Raw genomic sequence first — 22,048 nt, forward strand, 5'->3', positions numbered from 1 at the left:
GAATAATAATGTACCTGCTGGCTTCTTAGGTATGAATTGTAGCTTATACCATGCATAGAGAGGGGATCTTACTTAAAAATAAAAAATAAAAAAAATTGTTAACTTTTAATTATTTATTTAATGATTCCGTATTTCGTTCAATTCAGCATGTTTCTATTTGTTTGGCCTGTTATTCAGTGGAATTTCTCGTTGTTCTCAAGATCTTCAGACAAGAGTGATGCCAAAAATGTTGCTATAATTCTGATCCAAAGTATCTTGCTTCATGAAACTTGGAATCTACATTGTTCGTCTGTTCTCTTAGGATTTTTTGTTTTCATCGATCGCCTTTTTTTTTTTTCACTTATTTAACTTTTAAGGACGAAATCTTCAGGATTGCATAGGCATACAATTAATTGACTAATTATCAGAGAGATACTGTAATTGAATTCGCTGAATATTGCCACTTGAGTAATCCGCCAATCTGCCAAAACACAACCACTCTCTGTGAGCTTTTGGTAGAATTTCATGCAGTTGGTCGGAAAAGTCTCTATCTTCCATTGCTAATTTGGATATAAATCAAAAGTAAGAATATATTTTATTTTGGCAATCAGGTTTGTAAATCTAGCTATTTGGAATAGTAAAAATTTTTGTGTTGAAAATAAGAGATTTAGTTTTTAAACCCGCTCACTTGGGTGGATAGAGAATTAGGTCACTATTAAACTAAAAAGTTTTTTAAAAAAAAAAATAATTTGCACCCACCCTTTCATATGTGAATAGGCATGTATGTTTTTCGACTTCATCATTAATTATTGCTGCTGCATATGAGAGCAGGCATCCGAGTCAGTTAAAACATATCAAAGGCATGCATGTTTGTTAAAAAAGCACACAAAATTGACACTTATGCTGAGCATATATATGTGCCACAAAACTATATATATATTTTTAATTTTTTTAGTTTAATGGTAACTTAATTCCCTATTCACATATGCAAAAATTTAATCCATTACTTGAAAAGATTGAATAGCCAAAAAAATTAATGACGAAGTCTTCAAGATTGCATAGCAGAAAAATATAATGACGAAATCTTCAAGACTGAATTCTCCTAAAATTTTGATTTATTATTGTCCACTAAAAGTATTGACTTCAAAAATTTACCGCATGCTGGAAATGGAAACAAAATTTTTTTAGAAACGGTCATTATGAATAATATTTTAAAGAATAATAATAAAAATCTCAGCACTTGGACTTCAATTCGTAATGGTTTATTAGTAATTTTGCAAAGTATGAAATTCATAATCCAATTGATTCTTATTAACATCTTTTGAGCCCGTTTGGGATTGCGGTTGAAATTTAATAAGTTGTTTATTTCATAATTTTCGATAAAAGTAATGTTTGGTAAATTTTGTAAAAGCAGTTTATTTCATAATTTTCTCCATTTTATCAGCAGTTTTTAAAAGCAAGTAGGAGGTTGCTTTTCATAAACAGCTTATTTAATAAGCTATCATATTTTTTAAAAATTCCTATTATAACCCTAGATTTTAATAAAAAGATAATTATATATTATTTATCCATAAACCCTAATATATAAATCATACATTTATCTTTATCATATTTTATGTAACATATTATAAAGTTTTTTAGATTTTTTTTCATTGAGTTTTTTTTAATGTAATTTTACATATTTAAGAAAACAGATATGTCTAAACAATTTTATTAAACACATTCTAAAAATAAAAAGTAATTAAAACTTATGTCTATTTTGGTCATTATATAATAAAACAACACTTTCATAATAAAATTTACCAAACACATACACTCTATTTTTCAAACTCACAGCAACTGTAATAACATAATTTATCAAACACCAAATTATTTTTTTAATTAGTAATTTATTTTATCTGCACAACACAAACAATTTATTTCATCAATTTCTGCAATCCCAAACTGGCCCTCTATCTTAATGACCGAAACTAGCTACATTACAAGTTAGATTCTTATTACCCATTGTTCTTATTACATGGTTGTTTAAGAAGTGTATGTAACAAAAAAAGAGTATGCACAAAGTACCAAAAAGGTTTTCAGTATTTGGCACACCTTACAAGATTAGACTGAATTCTATAGAGCTAGCTACGGTACAGATTCTGTAACATACAGACCCGGTTAACCAGCCCCCAGTGGTGCCATTTGCTTGCTTTGTTTTCACATGGTGGGACACGTGGAGTGCATGGAGTGGGGGATGTATGTTACAGAATCTGTAAGATAGACTTCTCCTCCATATAGATATTATAATTGATATTAAAATGTCAGAGTATTACATGAAAATCTTCTTGAAGTGTCATGTAATTGATTTTTCAACAAAAAAAAAGGAAAAAAAAGAAAGATTATGTAAAACAAATTCCAAACTCAAAAAAGGGGGAGCACACTATCTTCTTTGATCGTCCCCCACAAGTCATGTTATTCCAATCTCTAAAAGCCAACATAATCTGTAATTGGCGTACAATCTGTCCATATCCCAAGCTTTTACTATCTTTTAAGAGAGTCAAATTCAAGGGAGAGGTCTGACCATGAGTGGACAAAGCATGATGGAACATCACTAGCTACGGTTTCACAAGAGTAAATGAAGTCATTAGCGGACAATTGATAGAAAGGCGCATCCATGAATATAAAGGCTTTCATATATATACGAAACAATTGAATCAATAATGTCCCATGTGTTCCCATTATTAAATTCCATCTCTTTGAAATCAAGTGTGTAGCAATTATATTCGAAAAAGAAAAAAAAAATGTAGCAATTTTTCCCATTGAAATTGAATGACTCGATGAGTGGTACCAAATTTTCAATCAACTTTCAACACATTCTCATATAGTCACTCTCGCATCTACAGCGTAGGATATGCGACTTCACCACAACATGCTTTTATAGTTGTTAATAACTCCAGTTAGACCAATCTTACCCTTGTAGTAATTTGAGAAAATCGCTTCATAAGCATATCCCATAACCCTCATTTAATTTTTTTTTTGTGTTCTAGTGATCATATGCTATTTTTTATGTCATTTTTTTATGCACATATTATTCTCAAGTATATTTGTGTGCTTTTCGCAAACATTAATCCTATCTACCTCTTTTCAATTCCGACAAGCCTTGCAGTTGCAGCTAGCTCATTAGGATGCACATTAGTTAGCCAATCAATTAATATACAACCCGAGAAACTAATTAGTGGGTTAAAAGCGTTTCGCTTAAGATTTTGATCAATTAGCCAGATTAAACTTTAAAAGCTACTGTATATATGGCCCAAACAATATGTAACCGCAGAATAGAATCATGATCAAGAATTTAAAAAAATTAACCTAATTGAATCTTGTGCAATCCTGCGTCATAAACACGCCATGATCACCCAGACCTTATTCTCAGTTAAGAAACTCAAATACGAGAGAGAAAATTTGAGCATGAAGGGACAAGATGGGTGGACAAAGCATGATAGAACATCACTAGAATCAAATTCACATGCACAAAATGAAGACATTAGCGGACAAGAGCGAAAGGCCCCTACTTCAATTATTATCATCACTTTCTCACCAAGGCTGCTTCCGTATGAGACAGTTTCATGTCCTATGCCCACTATCATGTATTCCACCTCTTTCTTCACCATGTAATTGCCATTAGTCTTCTTTCAAATCAATTGTTTTTAAATTTTCCCTTTGAAATTGGAATTTCACACAGTGAATGCTATCAAATGTCCAATGGACTATCGGCAGCTTCTCACCCACACACTTTTAAACTTTCTTCTTCACCATACTCAATGAAATCTACAACCTAGTATGACTTCATTACCATCATTAGCTTTTAGACTTGAAAAGATTCACTCCATCATCCTAACAAAGTGCTTTCCTACGCCCACTTTCCATATTCTTAATCTAATCAATTTTTTTTTTTTTTTGATTTAAACAAAAAGTGCCCTTCTAGTTTGCCCAAGAGTAGTTGGCGGAATGGTGATATCCACAGTTTGCTCTCAGAAGATCTGGACTTAAATTCTCGCTGGCACCTCTCTTTAAATGAGAATAGCCTTTAACCCGCCTCGAACAAGGGCACAAACATTTCATCCAAATTTTTCTAAAGCAACCTTAGTTAAACATCTTTGTTCAGCACCCATATCAGCTATATAAAATAGTTGGAATACATAACAAATTGTCATGTATGTTAAGTGATTCCTTATGTATTCATCTTATTGCCACTTGTACATACAAATTAACTTAATTTGACTTTGTAAGTGTAACGTTACTTTTGATAATAAATCTCAATAGTTAAAAGAGAGAGAAAAAGAAAATACGCGAGCAATTGCTTTATAAATCTCAAATAAGTCCAATTAATTTCACTCTCAATTAAAACTCATCTGAACCATTCTTCTTCCTCTCCTTTTACGCTCTAAGGCCGAGAGTTAATAACTTGTTTCCCTGCCATGGACAAAACCACTCACTATTGGATAAAACTACCAAAAGATTTACGAGTATCGATCACAAAACGCCTCACAAGAAACGAAATCCTTGTCCTAAGAGCCACTTGTAACAGGCTTCGTTACTTAGTCCCTTTTCCTCAAAGGCCCGTGTCTCCAAACTCAACTCTCAACATCCCATCTCCTGTCAGTAGCGCGGTTTGTGATTCGAGCCTTCTTTCACTCACACAGTCAACTCTTTACATCATTCGACCAATTTATAACACACCTGCAGTTGCAGGCTGCACGTGCATGTGGTTGGTTAATGTTGAGGAGTTGAATTCGGGAAGAGTTCGAGTCAAGGATCCGCTCACTGGAGCTCTTTTCCGAAACTTGCCTAACAATAGCTTACCCAACTCTTTAAACCTTCTGGATTATCGCGTTACCGAAATAGCCCAGTCCTATGGTCTTGGATTAGCTAGTGATCATGATGACTGTAAAGGCCGTAATGCTTATTTTGTTCAGAAAGTGGTCGTTTCACCTTGTTTCGAAGATGATAGTTTCACAATCATGGCTATATATTCAATGAAGAAACTCGGCATTTGGCGCAAGAACGACCCGAATTGGACTCAGATACCCATTGGTGATGGTAGAGTTTACGTTGAAGACATTGCTTTTCACAAAGGCAAATTCTACGCTTTGAACCAGACAGGCCTCACTATAGCCGTAGAGCCAAAGTCTTTCGAGGTCAACGAAATTGTGGCTCCGAATCCCAAGTTCAATGGCACTGGGATCAAGCATTTGGTAAAGTCATTTCAGGATTTGTTTTTAGTTTTTAAGCAGATATATTGTCACGACAACGTCGAGATTAACTTCGAGGACGAGGAGGAATCTGAACGTTATCTGTACCCGGTACGTGTTGATGTCTTTAAGCTTGATGAAGAAATTAATCAGTGGGTACATGTTGTTAATGGATTGAAGGACACTAGTTTTTTTGTGGACAATGCTTGTTCCTATTCCATTTCAACTAAAGAATTTCCTGCCTTTAGAGAAAATTGTGTCTACTTAATCGATACTTTGTTCATTAAAGATTATGATAACAAGTACCCCGGATGGTGCACTGGAGTCTATGACTTGAAAGATGGTACCGTCGCACCGCTCTCAAATTTTCCAATTTATTCCAAAAATTTTTGGCCACCTCCATCTTGGTTGAATACTAATGTAAGTGTTATTTAATTTACTTATTGTTATGCCTCAATTATTTGGCTTTATAACTTAGGTTTTTTAATATTCATACTTGTGATAATTTGAAATTTTGTTGTTTTAGGGATCAAGAATTGAAGATGAAGAGTGTACGAGTTCATAAGGCAACAATGTGCACATGTATCTTCGGTCGAGTAAAAGATTTACTTTTAATTTGCTTTTGTATGCAGATTCAAATTAGCCTTTGGTGAAATAGCTGCGGTGCTAGCTGGTACTCGTTTCGAGGTGATCGGTTCACATCTGAAGTTGGCAGTATTGGCAACATAAAATACATATGCAACAAAAATTTATGCACTTTAACACTCTGGTAGACTCTGTAATTAATATATAATAATAGTAGATGGCTTATCATGTAGAATAAGTGATCAGTTATAATAATGTGAAATAAGATGTTGCAAATGTCTATTTTCTGTTGTAATTCGTAGTGTTTTTTAAATCCAAATGTAAATAGTTTAAAATGACGTTTGAAATGAATCATATTTTATAAAGATTATTTTGTATACTTAGGATACTATGTGGCATAACATTTAGATTACAAACTTCATATACATATTTTGTAAATGTATCATTACTCTTGTTTTAATAATATTCTCCAGCTGATATAATCTCAATGAAATCTTCAATTTTATGTATGCTATTTTTCATATGTCATGTATAACAGATCAATAATTCTACTCTTTTGAAATGATGTCGCAAAATATTTCAAGCCAAATTGCATATCTCTCATCAATATAGTTGAATGATGAAATTCTATAACTTTGACAAACAGAATTAAATCTCATTGAAGTGATTTCACCCGAAATTTTAATTAATCGGATGATAGTCTAATGTGTGATATATATAAATTGACAGAATTTGCATAGCAATAAGGCAGGTAGAATAGTGTAATTTGCCAAACCAGTTATGTCCTTAATTATATAAGCTGGCATTTTCCCAAGCTTTAAAATTTTAACATTTCCTGCCTTTTCTTCACTTCTGATATTGTTTTGTATAAATTACACACACAAAGTAAAGTCAAATAACTTAGAAAGGAAAAGAGACTAGGGAAGCAAATATATAGGTGAAAGAAAAGAGGTTACAAGGAAAATTAATTCCCTTATTTGGTAGGAAATTTGACCGGGCTTGACAGTCATTTTTATGAAAATTTATCAGATTTTTAACCAACTGAAGTCTGGATAAATGTTTCAAGTGTATGTTTACTTTTGTGTTTTCATGGATTTGCCATGACCTTGCAAAGAATCTCCCATTAACCATCACGTTTGCTAGAGTAGATAATGGCTATCTCTTTTTTTTGTTGTTTCAATTGTTCAAAGGTGATTAATAGTATTTTTTTTAGTGGGTTACAATCTATAGATATTTACTATCTAAGGTCTATTAGGAGTCTAAAATTATATACTTACATTACAATTAAAAGATCTACCAAGTATAACTCAGAAATCTATTCTAAGTAAATGCAAAGATCTCTACCCCGAAGCACAGTGAGATATCCACCTCTATAACAGTTGACATGTCAATCTCTTATTCTATTAAGGAATAATTTTCCTTGATTCTATACGCATATAAATGACAGTGTATTGCATACTAGAACAAGTACTGTATACTAGATTATATACTAGAACAACTCCCTATAAAATAATATTGTAGATTTTAATATCAACAAACTAGCTCATCTGCCTTAAGGCTCGCTCTAATGATTTTTAAGTAGTTTTCTTTTGCTAATCAATTAAGTTCAAATATTGGAATAGGTAAGGATGCAAATAATCAATTATAGATTTTTTTACTATTATCATTTAGCCAAATAGCAGCACAATTGGAGCTTTACCCACACCCTAACTTAAAAAAAATATAGCCATGGTCAGGGCTGCTGCCCTCCAAGTTGGAGGGCAGCAGTTCGAACCCCCACAAATACATTGTGAGGTTTTTCCTTGCTCAATTAAATTTGAGTGAAGGCAGTCTTTTCCCTTACCCAAGTGTGAGGAGTAAACATCCCTCGAATATTTGTGAGGGTTAAAATTTGGGCAGCGCTCCATTAGCATTGATGTAAGTTGGTCCCAATAATAGTCTGATTTGTAAATATCAGTTATAGTCTCATGTAATATGAGTTGTAGTTTGAGCAATAGCCTCATGTAATAAAAAAAACTTAAAAAAAATATTAATAATAACTAGCGTGCCTCTTTGGCTCTGTGCTTTGCTAATATACTGTAATTTATGTACAATGTATTTCTCATAAATTAACTACATATACCGCTTGATTATACATTTTAAGTCCCAATTAATTATATGTTATTTCTCTTTCAAAATTAAGCGAATAAGAAAATGTTATTCAATGAATCCATCAGACTAATATAGGTACCATGCTACGTGTAAATAAATTTTATAACTGTACAAATGTCACAACTTACTTTCGGGGTTAAAGTACATTTTTATTTCATACTTGGTTTTATGAGGAGTATATTGAGGATGCGTATGTTTTTTTTTTTTTATCAAACATTATTTTCATACTGTTAAATTTCACTTAGAAAAGTCCATGCTTAAAGTTTATTAGCAATATATCATTTTATGATTTTACAATTTTTTCCCTTTTTGAAGAGGATTTTTACAATAATATACCGCAACTAGCATGTCATTTACAATTCAACTTTCCTTTTCTTTGAGAGACTCAAATACAAGAGAGAACTTTAAGTGTGGGGCCATGTAATGAATGGATAGCTGATTGAACATCACTAGATTATTTTCATATGCATAAATGAAGACATTAAGCAGACAAAAAGATTAAAAAAGTCCCTACAAGTATTTTTATAATCGCTCAAAGAGGCTACAAAACGAGACAAGTATTATTATAATCGCTCACAAAGGCTACAAAAAGGGTCCCTACAAGTATAATTATAATCACTCGCAAAGGCTAAAAAACGAGACAATTTCATGTCTAACTCACAATGCGTATTATATTCCATGTCTTCTTCACCAATCACCATTTACATTGCTTAATTAGACTTTAATCAGCGGTAAAGTCATTCGTTGCAAATTCCCGTTGAAGATGAAACTTTCCACCCATGAATACATGATCGTATGAGATTGGGTAAAAACTCGTTTAGTCCCTATATTTTAAAGTTAGTGTCCATTTAGTCCCTATATTTTTAAAAATACCACAAACCATCCCTACCATTAAATTATTGACACTCTTGCCATTATCTTTTGTTCCTTTTAACTTATTTTTACAATATTATCTTATTATAATAATTTAGTACTTTTATGTCTACTAACTTTTGAGATTAAGTTTTCATTACTTGTATATTTAATAATTTATCAATAAAATCAACCATTTAATAATTTATTGCATTATTTGTCTGTACTATATTTAATAATCACTAATTTAATATTAAACGTAATCATGCAAATTAATAATACCATTATTAATTGATTTTATATAATATTTTTAAATATTTGATAAAAATTAATTAAATATTTACATTGTTTTATATATTTTTTTATTATTATATTATGACTACGCAATAAATTATTTACAGTATATTTAATTTTTTAAAATTATTTTAATTATGATTATAAAATTTCATGAATAATTGATATTTATATTTAAATATCAATTTAAATATGATTTAATATTATCTAAATATAATTTAATTTAGTCTAATCTGGTATTGTACCAAACATAAGACTATATAATATAATCCAGTTTAATCCTATCCAACTTAATCCAATTCAATCTTAATAATTAATTCAATCTAATGATACATACTAAACATTAGGTTTATGCACAAAAGAAGCCAATAAAGACTAAGGCTAGGGCTTAATGTCACAAGCTGCTCAAATTTGCTACCAACGGTGGCTAAATTCGCTACCAACGGAGGCTAAATTCATATGCACGGGTACGCTTAGTAAAAGTTTGCCTAAAGGCGGGATGCGCTTAGCAGCGGACTGTGCTCCACTCAACAGCGGAATGCACTCACACCTTACACAACTAGCCTTTTGTGGTGCGCTTAGCAACTAACCAAGCATGGCCCAAATTCTAGAATTGTAAATAACCAAGAAATTTCTAAACCTTTGCACTTTAGTCCCTAGCTAGATTTTTAGGTAAGTTGCCAACTTGCATGGTGATCTCTATACACTATAAATAGCCCATCACCCTCCATTTTGCTCACCACGCCAACACACACCAGCACACACAACACACCACACAAATAAGCTTTCAAGCTCTTGTAAAAACGCTCTCTTGTATTTATTCTTTTGTGAGTAATAAAATTATATTTTGCCATATTACTCTTTCTTTTTTCTAACATTGTCGCAAGCATTCTTGCTTAACTAGTTTGAGAAGATCGAAATGCTTACTAAACAATTTTTGTGCTAGAAATTATCTAAGTGAAGTTGCTAAATGCCGCATGGAGTTGCTGCAAGAAAACTCATCCCAAGACATTAGGCTAGCTAATAATAGCTAGTATGTCCTAACGACCGAGCCATCACATATGTTTTTTCTTTTCCATGAAATGAAAAATTTTAAGCCAGAATATTGTACCAGATTGCCAATGTGTGATCGAAACGCAAGCCCCCACCCACATGCCTTTGATGAGTGATCAATGGGACGAAGTTCCCTTCTTATCTTGTGCTTCAAAACAAAAGATTCATGTCATTATTCTTAGAGTTATATTTATTAGAGTTATATTTATTGTAACTTATAATGATTAAAAATAAGATATTAGTCCCATTTAATCTACTTACTTATTACTCATTTTTATTAATGTGAAGTTAATAAAATTCACAGTAGAATAGAATAACACCTTATTTGTTACAATAGAAAGAGGTTTAGAAAAGAAAGAAAACTGGTGAAACAAATGAGAAGACATAAAATCAATAACTTTGTTATGAATATGAGGCCTTTCATTGCCTTTGAACCCATCAAACATTTAATGGTATAAATAAATATATCTTCAATTTAAAGGATTAAGCAAATAGCAGCGATTGCTGAAATTTTTTATGGTCTCTCAATATATATATATATAGAGTAATTGACAATCAATAAACGAAAGATAAAAATAAGACATTCGCCTCATCTAATTCGTTTATTTACAAGTTACTTATTTTTACCTTATATTTACTTTTATTGGTTGTGTAAGTACCACAATTCCACTAAATTATGTACTTAGGATTGCCATTTCTTTTTACCCATTAGAATGATTTAATGAAGAGAATACTTTATCTTCATCGTGCATCTACTAATCAGTAATTGAAATGGACTGCTAGAATTGGAATTGACTGGAATCGCAATGGAGAATGAGAATTATAATAAATTGTTTACTTTAGTTATAGTAATAGGAATCAGAATGAACGGTATTATCATTGATGTGTTTACTTTGTCTTGGAATAAAAATTATTTGGTAGAAGTTAATTAAATGACTTTAATTGATTATTTTCATTATTTATTATATAATTGTGATTATTATTATTCAAAAAACAACAACAACAACAACAACAACAATAATAATAATAATAATAATAATAATAATAATAATAATTTATTTTAATTGAGAAAAAAATAGATTTTTAAAATTTATGTGATGGTAAAATAAAAAGTTTAAGAAATAAAAATTTAATTTCCAACTCCCTATAAAAATTAAATTTTTATTTCTTAATTTTAAAAATATGTGAAATTCACATATTTTATTTCTATTTTCATCATTTCTATTTTAACAAGTATTATCCATCATTTCTATTATTCCCTAGTTCAAAATACAAACGCACCATTAGTTTTTTTGCGATTTACAGTGCTAACAGCATCTCTCTTCCTGCGAACGAATCAGTAATCACCAGCTGAGAGCACAGTGCCCAATAATAATGATGAAATTGACCGTATGGAATAAAATTGAACCATTGCATTTACTCTCTCGACTCTAATCATCAATAATGCCAACCAATCACCAAAATCGCTTCAACGTATCAAGTGTCAAGATGGTAATGGCTTCCTCATAAACTAGCTGGAATCCTGCTTCCTGTCAATTTCCATGATGACAATACGAGGCATTTGATTTCTTATCAGTTTTGAAGCTTTGATTCATCTTGTTAATCTCATCTAGTTTCTCAATTAATTTTCGCCCAATGACCCATTACTGGAGAGTTGAGCAACGCAGAGAGAGAACCTCAGCCACAGTCGGTCTCGGTCCACAAAAAAGGCGACAAAGCTTATGGTAAAAGACACTGGCGCGCTGTAGCTACAGGACAAAACCCTAGCCCCAGATCTTTTGCAAATTCCTACCAGAATGAAAGTTCAGTGTCTGAAACAAATGTACGAACATTCAATAAGATTTCAAACGCAATCAGTTCCCACATGGATCCTCTGGAGTCGCTTCCCGTCTTATACGCTACAACCTCTGCAACTTTGAATGATAACACAGTCACAGCCAGCTAGCTGCCTGCATCTGTCTTCGACTGCAAAGGAAATCTTATCCCACCCCAACGGCCCACCGTATCACTTTGTAACGCCAAGAATTGTTGTGGCCCATCAACCATCGTCTCTGCTTCGCATTTTGTACTTGGTAGTGTTCCATTTTTTTCGTATATATTTTTTCAGTGGCATTAGTGTGAAATTATTTGCGAATACACTATATTGTTGGAGAAAAACTTGAGGAGAGAGTAGGGCGGTGAGCTTATCTGATGTTAATTGTACTATGTGGTAAAGCTGTGAAGCTTAAAGTAAGACCATTGAATTTCATTGCGAAACTCATAAAATTTTATATTTAAAAATTTAGTGAGATATATTGTAGATCCCACGAGGGTAAAGCCACCGTATTTATGCAAGTTTCTCCACCTATTGTTGGCTTCTTATTAGTTCTTATCTAATTTCAAGCAATAGGAAAATGCTATTTGAATAACAGTAAGACAATAAGAAAATAAAAATGATAATGTTATCATTTTGTCTGCTACAGTTTTTCAGTAGTATGAACCCTATCCCTTTTTTTTTTCATATTATTTTACTACCGTTCAAATAGTAGTGCTCTTTACAATATTAACGAATACGATTCTTCTAATCATTTAATAAAATTGAAATAGACACTTTTTTTTTTTTTCTTGTGCTTCTCATGGATAAATATTTTGCTCAAAACAACCCTCCAGGCAAGTCCATAATAATTCCCACGTTATGATTATATCGCTGTAGATAATAGATAATCGTGCTACAATTTTGTCCGATGTACTTTTTATTATATAGGTCAAAGCAATCAACTCTCTGACTTTGTATATGATAGAAAGTTGATTGCTTTGATCTACATGATAAAAAGTGAATTGGAGCGAATTACATGATTCTAACTTTGTAGATAATTAAAATTTTCATAATTTTTTATAGAAAATGTTTGGTGTTGTAAAACAGAAAGATTTTGAGATTTTTTTTATAAAAAAAGAAAAAGATAAAGATTTCTTCAACAAATTCTGGTTGAGTTCACTATCTAACCACATCCTGTTTTTCCTCGCTATTATTACTAAGAATGTATTTTTAACGAGTGAAGATAGAGTTACAAACTCTTATATAGACTTATTTTGTATAAACTAATGTCATATAATTCAACTTATTGGATTAAATAAATTTTAGCCCACATGATTTATGTTTATTATTTTAGTTTTATTCAACCAATGAATTTACGCCACATCATTTTGTAGAAAATAAATTTATAGAAGAATTTATAACTCTATCATCATTATTTATTAATTAATTGTACGAGATGCTGAATTAGTTTTCTTGGTTCTTTCTTATCGCTGCATTGGAATATTGATCACGGATGAAAATTCGCTTAAAAAGACAAAATATTATATATATTTTTTTCCTTGTAGGATTTAAGAATTTTGTATTAGAAAAAGAAAATTGGTAGAAGCACTGATCCTGACCCTCGTCATCGGCTCATCCTATTAAATAATTAAATAACAGAACTCTAACCTAATCGTCTCCAAACAAGGGAACTATAATAATCTAAATATACAATGATGCTTTATTTGTCAATCAAATATGAGTCTTTTGTTGACAAATAAATTGAACATGTGGATTTTTATCTGATCTTGTTGGTTATGATAAATTTCAAGATTTTTTTTTTACTTGCCATTGACGGCCATGGTGTCACAATTACTGCTGATTGTAAGATTTAGACGTTTCACGGGCTACTACTTACAACAACGCATTGAGTTCTGGGCACTTGTTGAACTTCATGGTCGTCAGAACATGTGGATTGTTGTTTTAATAATTGAGTAATCATTTATCTGATCTTGTTGGTTATGATAAGTTTCAAGATGTTGCTTTTTTATGCCATTGACGGCCATGGTGTCTGTCACAATTACTGTTGATTGTAAGAGTTTAGACGTTTCACGGGTCACTAGTTAGAAAAGTGCATTGAGTTCTGGGCACCTGTTGAACTTCCTCAAGTTAGAGAACCATTTGATTTGGGTTTCTAAGTACTGGTTGGATGTGTACACTTTTACTAGTTTCATGGATAACTCTGATGATAGAATTTACCCCGTTCGATTAGGTACTTTTAAGCTGAATCAAGAGAATAGGAATGGGACTATTGGTCAGTGGGTAGCGACCTATGATAGGTTTGAAGATAGGGCTATTTTTGTTGATGGTGTGGTGCCTCGAGTCGATTGTGCTCGTGCTTATCCAGGTGGACGCAGTGGGATTTTTAACATTCATGATTTTAGTGTTAACTATCTCTCAGTTTTGCCAGCCACCGGCTCCCATCCCATCTCTTCGCCACCAGCGGCTTGACTGGTGTAGATTTTCATGATCGTCAGTTTTTTAATAAAAATTAATTTCGTTTTCTTTATTATTCAAAATCATTTATTTGGCCTTTCAACTTCATGATTGCAGTTCGGGTCATGGGTGCTTTTTTCTTTTGAAGATGATCTTATTGAAGAGGCTTGTGGAGATCACGCCTGCTAGCTGCTGCGAGTGCTGGATCTTTATGTCCTAATTAATTATTATGTGTACTATTGTTGCTTCCTTTCGTTTATATTTTGATTTTTTAACATGTTGGGGATATTTTCATTTCTGTTTGCATCAAGATCTTGCGTCTTAATTTCTTATTGTATTATGGATGATTAATTAACTTAATGTTTGTAATGTTAATTCTCCTTGTTCTCGTTCATAATTTTATGTGCATCTCTTAAATCCGTCTGTACTCCGTGTTTGATGCGTACAATTATATCTTTTTTTTTTCATCTCCTTTGAAAAAATTCGCCAGTTGCTAGCATAACATCTTGCGCATAAATTAATCTTTAATACAATCATACATAAATTATATATGAAGGTACCTTCGATAATTAAAGTAACTAAAGAATTGAATTCTTTAAAAATAATTACTCAATTATTAAAAAAAAAATCCACATGCAATAAAAGAGTCATATTTGATTGAAAAATGAAGCAATATCATTGTATATTTAGATTAGTATAATTCCTGTATTTGGTTGAAAGTTATGGTTATTAATTAGTATGATTGATTATAGAAAACCCCAATAGTAATTTTTTTTTTTCCAAATGATCACACGAATTCAAATTCTGAAGAAGGTAAGCAACAAAAATCAATTTAAGTCCTTTTTTTTTTGTGTTGTTGAGAAAACACGTAATTAATTAATTAGTTGTATTGTAATAGCTCTATCGAAATAATATATTTGTTATTATTATTCATTTCCACATGTACTTTACATTGTAACATCTTACCAATCAAAGCATTAACTTGTGATGACTAATCATGTGATTAATTGTTGATAACATATTGGTGCACTATGATCGGAAGGCTTAATAGAACTTGTTTTTTAGATTCATTAACAAAATAACATGAACTTATCCGTTATAATGTAAAATATTATCTTGAAATAATTATTCTTATGGAATATATATTATTATTTCAGAGAAAGGGTTATCACGAACTGCTTTCCGTAATTCAAAATCACTTGTGACAAAGGAAGTTGCACATCATAATTCATAAGGATACCGTTTAGCATAAAACACCCAATGCTGCATCCATTTACCCAAAGACAGAGACATGTTTGGGTTCTGATGATCCTCGTCCTAATCCAACCACGTACTTAGAGTAGCTGTGCGGTTTTGATATCTGAATTGGCCCGCATGAGCTAGCTTGAGCTGCAGCGTACAGGGCACCTTCCTATTAAGGACCCCAGTGTCATCTGCTTGATTAATCTGTTAACTAACCCAAGTTAATTATACAGCTTGAAAAAAAAATATATCTAAAGTGCACAAGAAGAAGCCTGAAAAACGTGTGGAAAATGAAGTAATTAATAAGCAAAAATTATCACTAGAATTGTCTGAAGAAAAGGGGCCAAATGGCGACAGTTTTGTTGGAATATTAACAGAGTTTCCCCCGAGGAAGCAACCATATCTATACGAGACAAATAACATTGTACCAAGACTACTATGCACAAGTTGTTGTGCCATCTCATCTTTATCATCTTTTCACGCAAGGGGAAGTTGATAGTCAGAAAATTGTACTAGAATTTTAATGGCCATCCGAAACGTAGCACTCCTTCACATGGCTCCTCTGATCACTTTGAAGTTTCTTCATGTCATATTCATGTACTCCACCAATCAGTGACTTTGAATGACTACAGAATTGCAGGAATTACAGATAGACTACCTACAAGCAACTGCAGGACCACTAGTACCTGTGTTCTAAAGTTTCTAATGAGGTGCTAAATGCAATCATGCCTGTAAATAACTATAAACATGGCTGCAAGTTCTTCATCTATGCTAAAAATGAACACTAATGTCATTAGTTCAATTATAACCACAACTATCATTAATTAGCTAATAAGACAATGTATTGTGGTTGTGGATTCGACTTCTCTTTCAAATTAAACGTTACATTAGCTAGCGAGTTACTAAAAGAGTGTCCATAGCTATTTTTCCAACACTTTCCTTTTTGTTTTGTTTATTTATTTATTTTTTATTTTTTACCAGAATGCAGCCTTGTTTAATCAGTAAGGTATATTTAGTTTTATGAAAATGATCCAGCAAATATAGTTTTTTTTCAATTTTTAAATTTGGGAAAGTAATTTATAAAAATGGTGTAGAATGGTTTTTCACCAATTCTCTTCTCCTAATGTTTTTTCTGTCTTAGTCTTTCTTAAATTAATGAATGGTTAATATTTAGTTTTGAATTTTGATGTTAACAACCAAGTTGACGAGAAATATATACTTAATTAGACGCTTAATTAACCTGCTAACTACCTAAGAATTTGTCCTTTTTCTTCCGTATTTATAATTTATTGGACGATCAAGGACATAAATTGACACATCATGACCATTCTAGTTAGGCTAGATCCATTTTAAATCATTAAATATTTCCTTGAACAATCAACATCACAACTCACAAGACTAAAATCACTGTTAATCTCTTCCTCGAATATCCATGTAAAACAATGATTGTTTAATAAATCAAACTTATATCTATTCTTCTTCTTCTTCTTCTTGTGTTTAGAGGTAGTGGTAGCCATGAAGAAATCAAAAACCAAGTTATGTGATTTGCCAGATGTCCTGCTCTCATCGATAATCGAAAAACTTGAAACACAAAGTAACGCTCTTCGGTTGCGAGCCTCCTGTAGAAAATTTCAACCGTTAATCCCTCCCCTCCCAAACACCTTACTTGAACGCCAATCTCTCAACATTCCCCTCCCTTTTGCCTCTTCCTCTTCCTCTGACAATAACCATTTTCATTACTCACTCATTGAGTCAAAAGTCTTCGCAATCCGTCCTCGAAGTGAAGATGCAAGTGCAAGTGCAACAACTTGCTGGTTCATTAAAGTTAAAGAGTCAAATTCTGGTCAAGTCAGACTCATGGACCCTCTGTCTCGTTTTGGGTTTGAAAATGCCTCCGACAAGTTGAAGTTACCCAAGTGTTTGAATATGCTTGATTATGAGGTAAAGGAACTGGCTCAAGATTATGAGCTCGAGGTTGTAGATAAAGATGAAAACAAAGTCGACGAAACTTGTTTTTTAATTGAAAAAGTTGTTGTTTCTGAAGACTTTGAAATTATGGCCATGCATGACAGTGGGAAAGTGTCAGTTTGGAGAAAAGGTGACATAAATTGGACAAGCATTCGTTTAGATTTAGGTAATAACTGTATGGAGAATTCATTTGAAGACATTATTTATTATAAAAAGAAATTTTATGTTACTAATCGCTGTGGCGTTACATTATATGTTGATTGTAAGACTTTGACTGTTATGTTTGCTGCCACTCCGGATCCACTGAGAGGTTTGAGTGATGGGTTGAATTACTTGGTGAAATCTGATAAGCATTTATATTTACTTGTTAAGTGTTGGATTCGCATGTACCTTTGTCGTGACAATAAGCCTTATCTTAAGCTTCACCCAACTCGTTTTCAGCTGTTGAAGCTTGATGAAGAGAACAATATGTGGGTTGATTTTGATTTAATAAGTGAGAATAGGGTATTTTTTGTTGGTGAGGGCTGTTGTTTTTCTGTTGGAGTGGGTGAATTTGCTGGAACATTGAAAAGGAATTGTGTTTATTTTTCAGATTCAGCCTTCGCTAATTCTGATGATGCTTACCCTGGTTGGACTTCAGCTGTTTTTTACTTTGATGATTATGAAGTATGGCGATTCTCCAAATTTCCAAGCCATTCTCGTATTTTCTGGCCACCTCCTGCCTGGATTGAGCTGCAGGATTAATTCCAACTAGTTAACTTATCCTAATGGATAGACTTGTCTCACTAAGAAGGTAATTAAGACATTTTGTTCATATTTTCTGCCTTACATCACTATTTTCATTTTCATACTTATACATTCAACAAGCGATTTAACCTCCTAGGCCAGTGCTAACCTATCCTTTCAACAGAAGTTGAGGAAATGGTTAGAGTCCTTGCTATTGCATGGACTCCTATTCCCCTCTCATAATTGAGTAGGGAAGATTTTATCTCTTATAAATATAAATAAAGATGATAGATATGTCACTTGAATACTAGTGAAGGGTAGAATTTTGGTTTGTACACCAATAAATATGATTTTGATTTGTCCTGGTAATTATTTCATTATATTTATTAGTAGACTTATGATGGTAAAGAACCTCTATCCATCATCCCAGCCGATGAAGCACCACGCAATTGATCTTCTCTTCCTCAACTGAAGTCTTTCAGTCTTCTATCTGAACCAGTCTTAGTCAAGTCTGTTGAGTCACTGTATAATGTAACCTCTTCGGAGGATGGTCTGAAGTCTGTCCCAAATAATGAAGTGTCAGTCCCGTCAGCGTCTGTTATCATTTCTGAAGTCGAGTCGGCCTCATAAATTATTAATTTTAAGTAGCGGTTGACATGAGCAATGATGTTGCTTGACAATATTCCCTGAAATATGCTATAATTGCATAGACTAATTAAACAACAGGTAGTCTACAAAGAATAACAAAAAATCGCCTTTGGGTTAATTATCTCAACATATTCTGAGGGGCATGAATTCGAGCCTCACGAGGCTCACTCCATTTGAAGTAAAAAAAAAAAAGAAAAAAAAAAGTAATGGTATATATTTTTTTGAAAATTAGCATTAGTAGTTTTCTGAGCTGATGTTTGAAGTGTATGTATCTATGTTCTTAACATAATTCAAATTGTAATATATAACAATTTAAAAAAATAAAAAAGAAGATTGATGTAAAATCATGCTTAAAGAAATGGTGTGTGATATAAAGCTATCAATTATTTTTCTCTTTCAATTTTTCTTCCTCTTAAACTAGATTTTGCACCCTTTTTTTTCAAATATAACTAATATTTGCCTTTGAACTTGATGACTACAGGTTAATATGGGCTATTTTCTTAAAGGTCTTTCTTGAATTAATACGATGGCTTCAAGATCTCATGGAAGAAATTTGTGTAGATCAAGTCTACTCCGAAATGTTAATTGTCCCTTTTGTTATGATGTCGTCCATTGTATATTGGGTTGTGCTATGATCAGTTAATTAAGTTTGTACTCAACAAGATAATAGTTCTGTGAGTTCAAACTCCGATCATATGTGCTTGGATTGTGGATCTGTATGTCAACGAACTTATTTAATGGTTTTAACTTACTAAATTTCCTAATTGTTATGCATAATCTTATGTATTTTTATCTTGTTTATACTCATTGCGAATGATGTTTTGAGATTTTTTTTTAATTCATTGAGTTTGTTGTTAGCGGGGAAGTAACCGCATACATGCAAGTTGTAATCGGTAAATAAGAAAACTTGGTAATCTCACCTCTTTTGCTCAAGATTGAATGTAGAGACAATATTGATTATTGACATAGTTATGATCAAATTAATAGTTGTAACTTCAGAACATGTTTAAAGAAAAATAAAGCATTGCCATATTCAGAATAGTCAACTATTCTGATCATAAATTTGCTTTTATATTTGATATACATTATAGTGAAATTTTTGTTGGACCCTTTTGCAAAAGTTGCTAAGCACATAAAATTATCTTGTACTGGAATACTTTAAAGAAACATATAAATATCACTCTAAAATTAGAAGAAATTATACTTGCACAATCACAAGAGGAGATTTGAAGTTTTGACTTCAAAATAAAATTAAATAGGTGTCAACTAAGGAATAGTAACATTTGAAACATTGTATTTATTGTGAAATTAATATTTTCACACATTACGACTTATCAATCGTTAAATCAAACCTAAAAGCCTTTTTGTTTGCGGTGTTAGCTCAAAATCCCACGTCGCCCCGAAAATGCAAAATTCGGCCGAAATTCGTGTGCACAGCACATGGTTTTTATCATTTTGGCCTGGAAAATCGGCTCTGAACTCCCGCATTGTTTTCATCATTTCCTCGAGCGGTAACAATATTTACGGCGTAAAAAGGTCCTTGGGTGAATTTAGCCACAATCGGACGAATTCTCCCGGTCGTTTTGGCGCCCGTTAGTGTGTATTTATATTTAATAAAATGGCCTTAACACGAGATTCAGACCTCGTAATCAAGTTCCATTTTCTCCTATGGTAAATTCTCACCAATATCTACACGACTCGCTCAAAATCCAACATCACCACAAAAATGTGAAATTTGGCCAAAGTATGTGTGTTATAGCATACAGTTCTTGGCAATTTCAGCCCAAAAAATGCGCTCTGGAGTTTTAGTATTATTACCTTTTTTTTGGTCCTATAAGATAACTTAAGTCGAAATACAACACCTCCTACAATTTCAAATCGCGTTCGGATGCTGTTTACTGTTTTTTAAGAATTTTTGAAGTCCTGATTTCTCGATATTCGATAATTTTTTAAAAAAATTTCGGTGGCCAAAAAATGTTCCGTTTCCTTCTGTCAATCCATCTTCCAATGATCTGCATCCTTGTGAAAAATCAAGGCCAAAACAAATCGAACACTAGGGTGGCGCCGCACCAACCAAGCTCTTCTTTTGGGTATGTCCATTTCTCACACAACGAAGGTTAACTGTGGCTAGGGGGTTTGTCCGTTGCGCCATTCTCGCACAATAAAAGGTGATTGTAGCCTCAGGCATGCACGTGCCTGTTGGGCCATTTCTCACACAATGGAGGTTAATTGCATCCCTAGTTGCGCATGCATCCACCGGGGTGTGGCGATTTTTCGCACAACAGAGGATAATTGCGCCCTCAGGCGTGCAGGCGTCCGCTGGGTGTGGCCATTTCTCGTACAATGGAGGTTAATTGTGGCCTCGGGCGCGTCTGCTGGCCCATTTCTTGCATGAAAGGAGGTTAGTTGTGCGGGAAGCGGCCTGGCCCTGTCTGCACGCTTCCTAGTCCCTCTATGCGCCCTGTTTTCCTGAAAAACACACGTTTTCGCGTGTCTTCAACTTCTTTACCTGTGCATCATTTTTTTCGTCCCATTCCAACCCATTTTCACATTTAATGATTAAATGACTTGTATGCCCTTAATGATTAAATTAATTTGATAATTTTACTTTATAACAGCAAGATAATGTTATATGAAAAAAGTGAAATTTTGTTAACTAAATTGAAAAGTATGCACAATGGAATATTGATGGTTACAAAAAGTTATTATAGTTTTATGGTTACAATTGTAAAATAGAAACAAACGTGTGTAACAACGGAAAATGATTTAGTGTTGACTTGAGTTTTTGCTAAACATTGAATCAATGGTTCGTAGGCAAGATAAATAAAAAAAAAAAATTAAAACAATCCTGACGATTGATGATTTAGTGCTTAACAAAACCTCAGCTTAGCCCTAAATCCTAATCCGTGTAACAACTCTGAAAGCCAACATCCATAAACCTTCCATTAAAAGGTAGTCTGTTTTGTTGGATTTTTAAGAACGAGAGGAGCAGTTCGTGGCTGCTTTTCTTTCCAGTTTCCACTGAGTGGATTTTATTCTTACCCCAAAT

The 22,048-nt window shown here is 32.8% G+C and overlaps 2 protein-coding genes across 2 annotated transcripts; both read left to right on the forward strand.

The window, feature by feature from the left end:
* The first annotated feature begins 4,371 nt into the window (after positions 1-4,371).
* Positions 4,372-5,588, forward strand: LOC18037279. The gene is made up of 2 exons (XM_024180854.1): positions 4,372-5,321; positions 5,500-5,588. The coding sequence occupies exons 1-2, from the start codon at positions 4,437-4,439 to the stop codon at positions 5,545-5,547; spliced, it is 933 nt and encodes a 310-aa protein (XP_024036622.1). The 5' UTR covers positions 4,372-4,436; the 3' UTR covers positions 5,548-5,588.
* Positions 5,589-17,169: 11,581 nt separating this feature from the next.
* LOC18036637 lies at positions 17,170-18,369 on the forward strand. Its single transcript, XM_024180385.1, has 2 exons — positions 17,170-17,755; positions 18,218-18,369. The coding sequence occupies exons 1-2, from the start codon at positions 17,173-17,175 to the stop codon at positions 18,367-18,369; spliced, it is 735 nt and encodes a 244-aa protein (XP_024036153.1). The 5' UTR covers positions 17,170-17,172.
* The last annotated feature ends 3,679 nt before the right edge of the window (positions 18,370-22,048 follow it).

This window comes from Citrus clementina, unplaced genomic scaffold, assembly GCF_000493195.1.
Source record: "Citrus clementina cultivar Clemenules unplaced genomic scaffold, Citrus_clementina_v1.0 scaffold_7, whole genome shotgun sequence".
In the NCBI taxonomy this organism is placed as follows: Eukaryota; Viridiplantae; Streptophyta; class Magnoliopsida; order Sapindales; family Rutaceae; genus Citrus; species Citrus x clementina.

Coding starts and splice junctions, on each gene's coding strand:
- LOC18037279 (XM_024180854.1), top strand. CDS start 4,437: ATGGACAAAACCACTCACTATTGGATAAAACTACCAAAAGATTTACGA. Junction 5,322..5,499: donor CTGAACGTTATCTGTACCCG/GTACGTGTTGAT, acceptor TGTTCATTAAAG/ATTATGATAACAAGTACCCC.
- LOC18036637 (XM_024180385.1), top strand. CDS start 17,173: ATGAAGAAATCAAAAACCAAGTTATGTGATTTGCCAGATGTCCTGCTC. Junction 17,756..18,217: donor AGTGTCAGTTTGGAGAAAAG/GTGACATAAATT, acceptor TTTATTTTTCAG/ATTCAGCCTTCGCTAATTCT.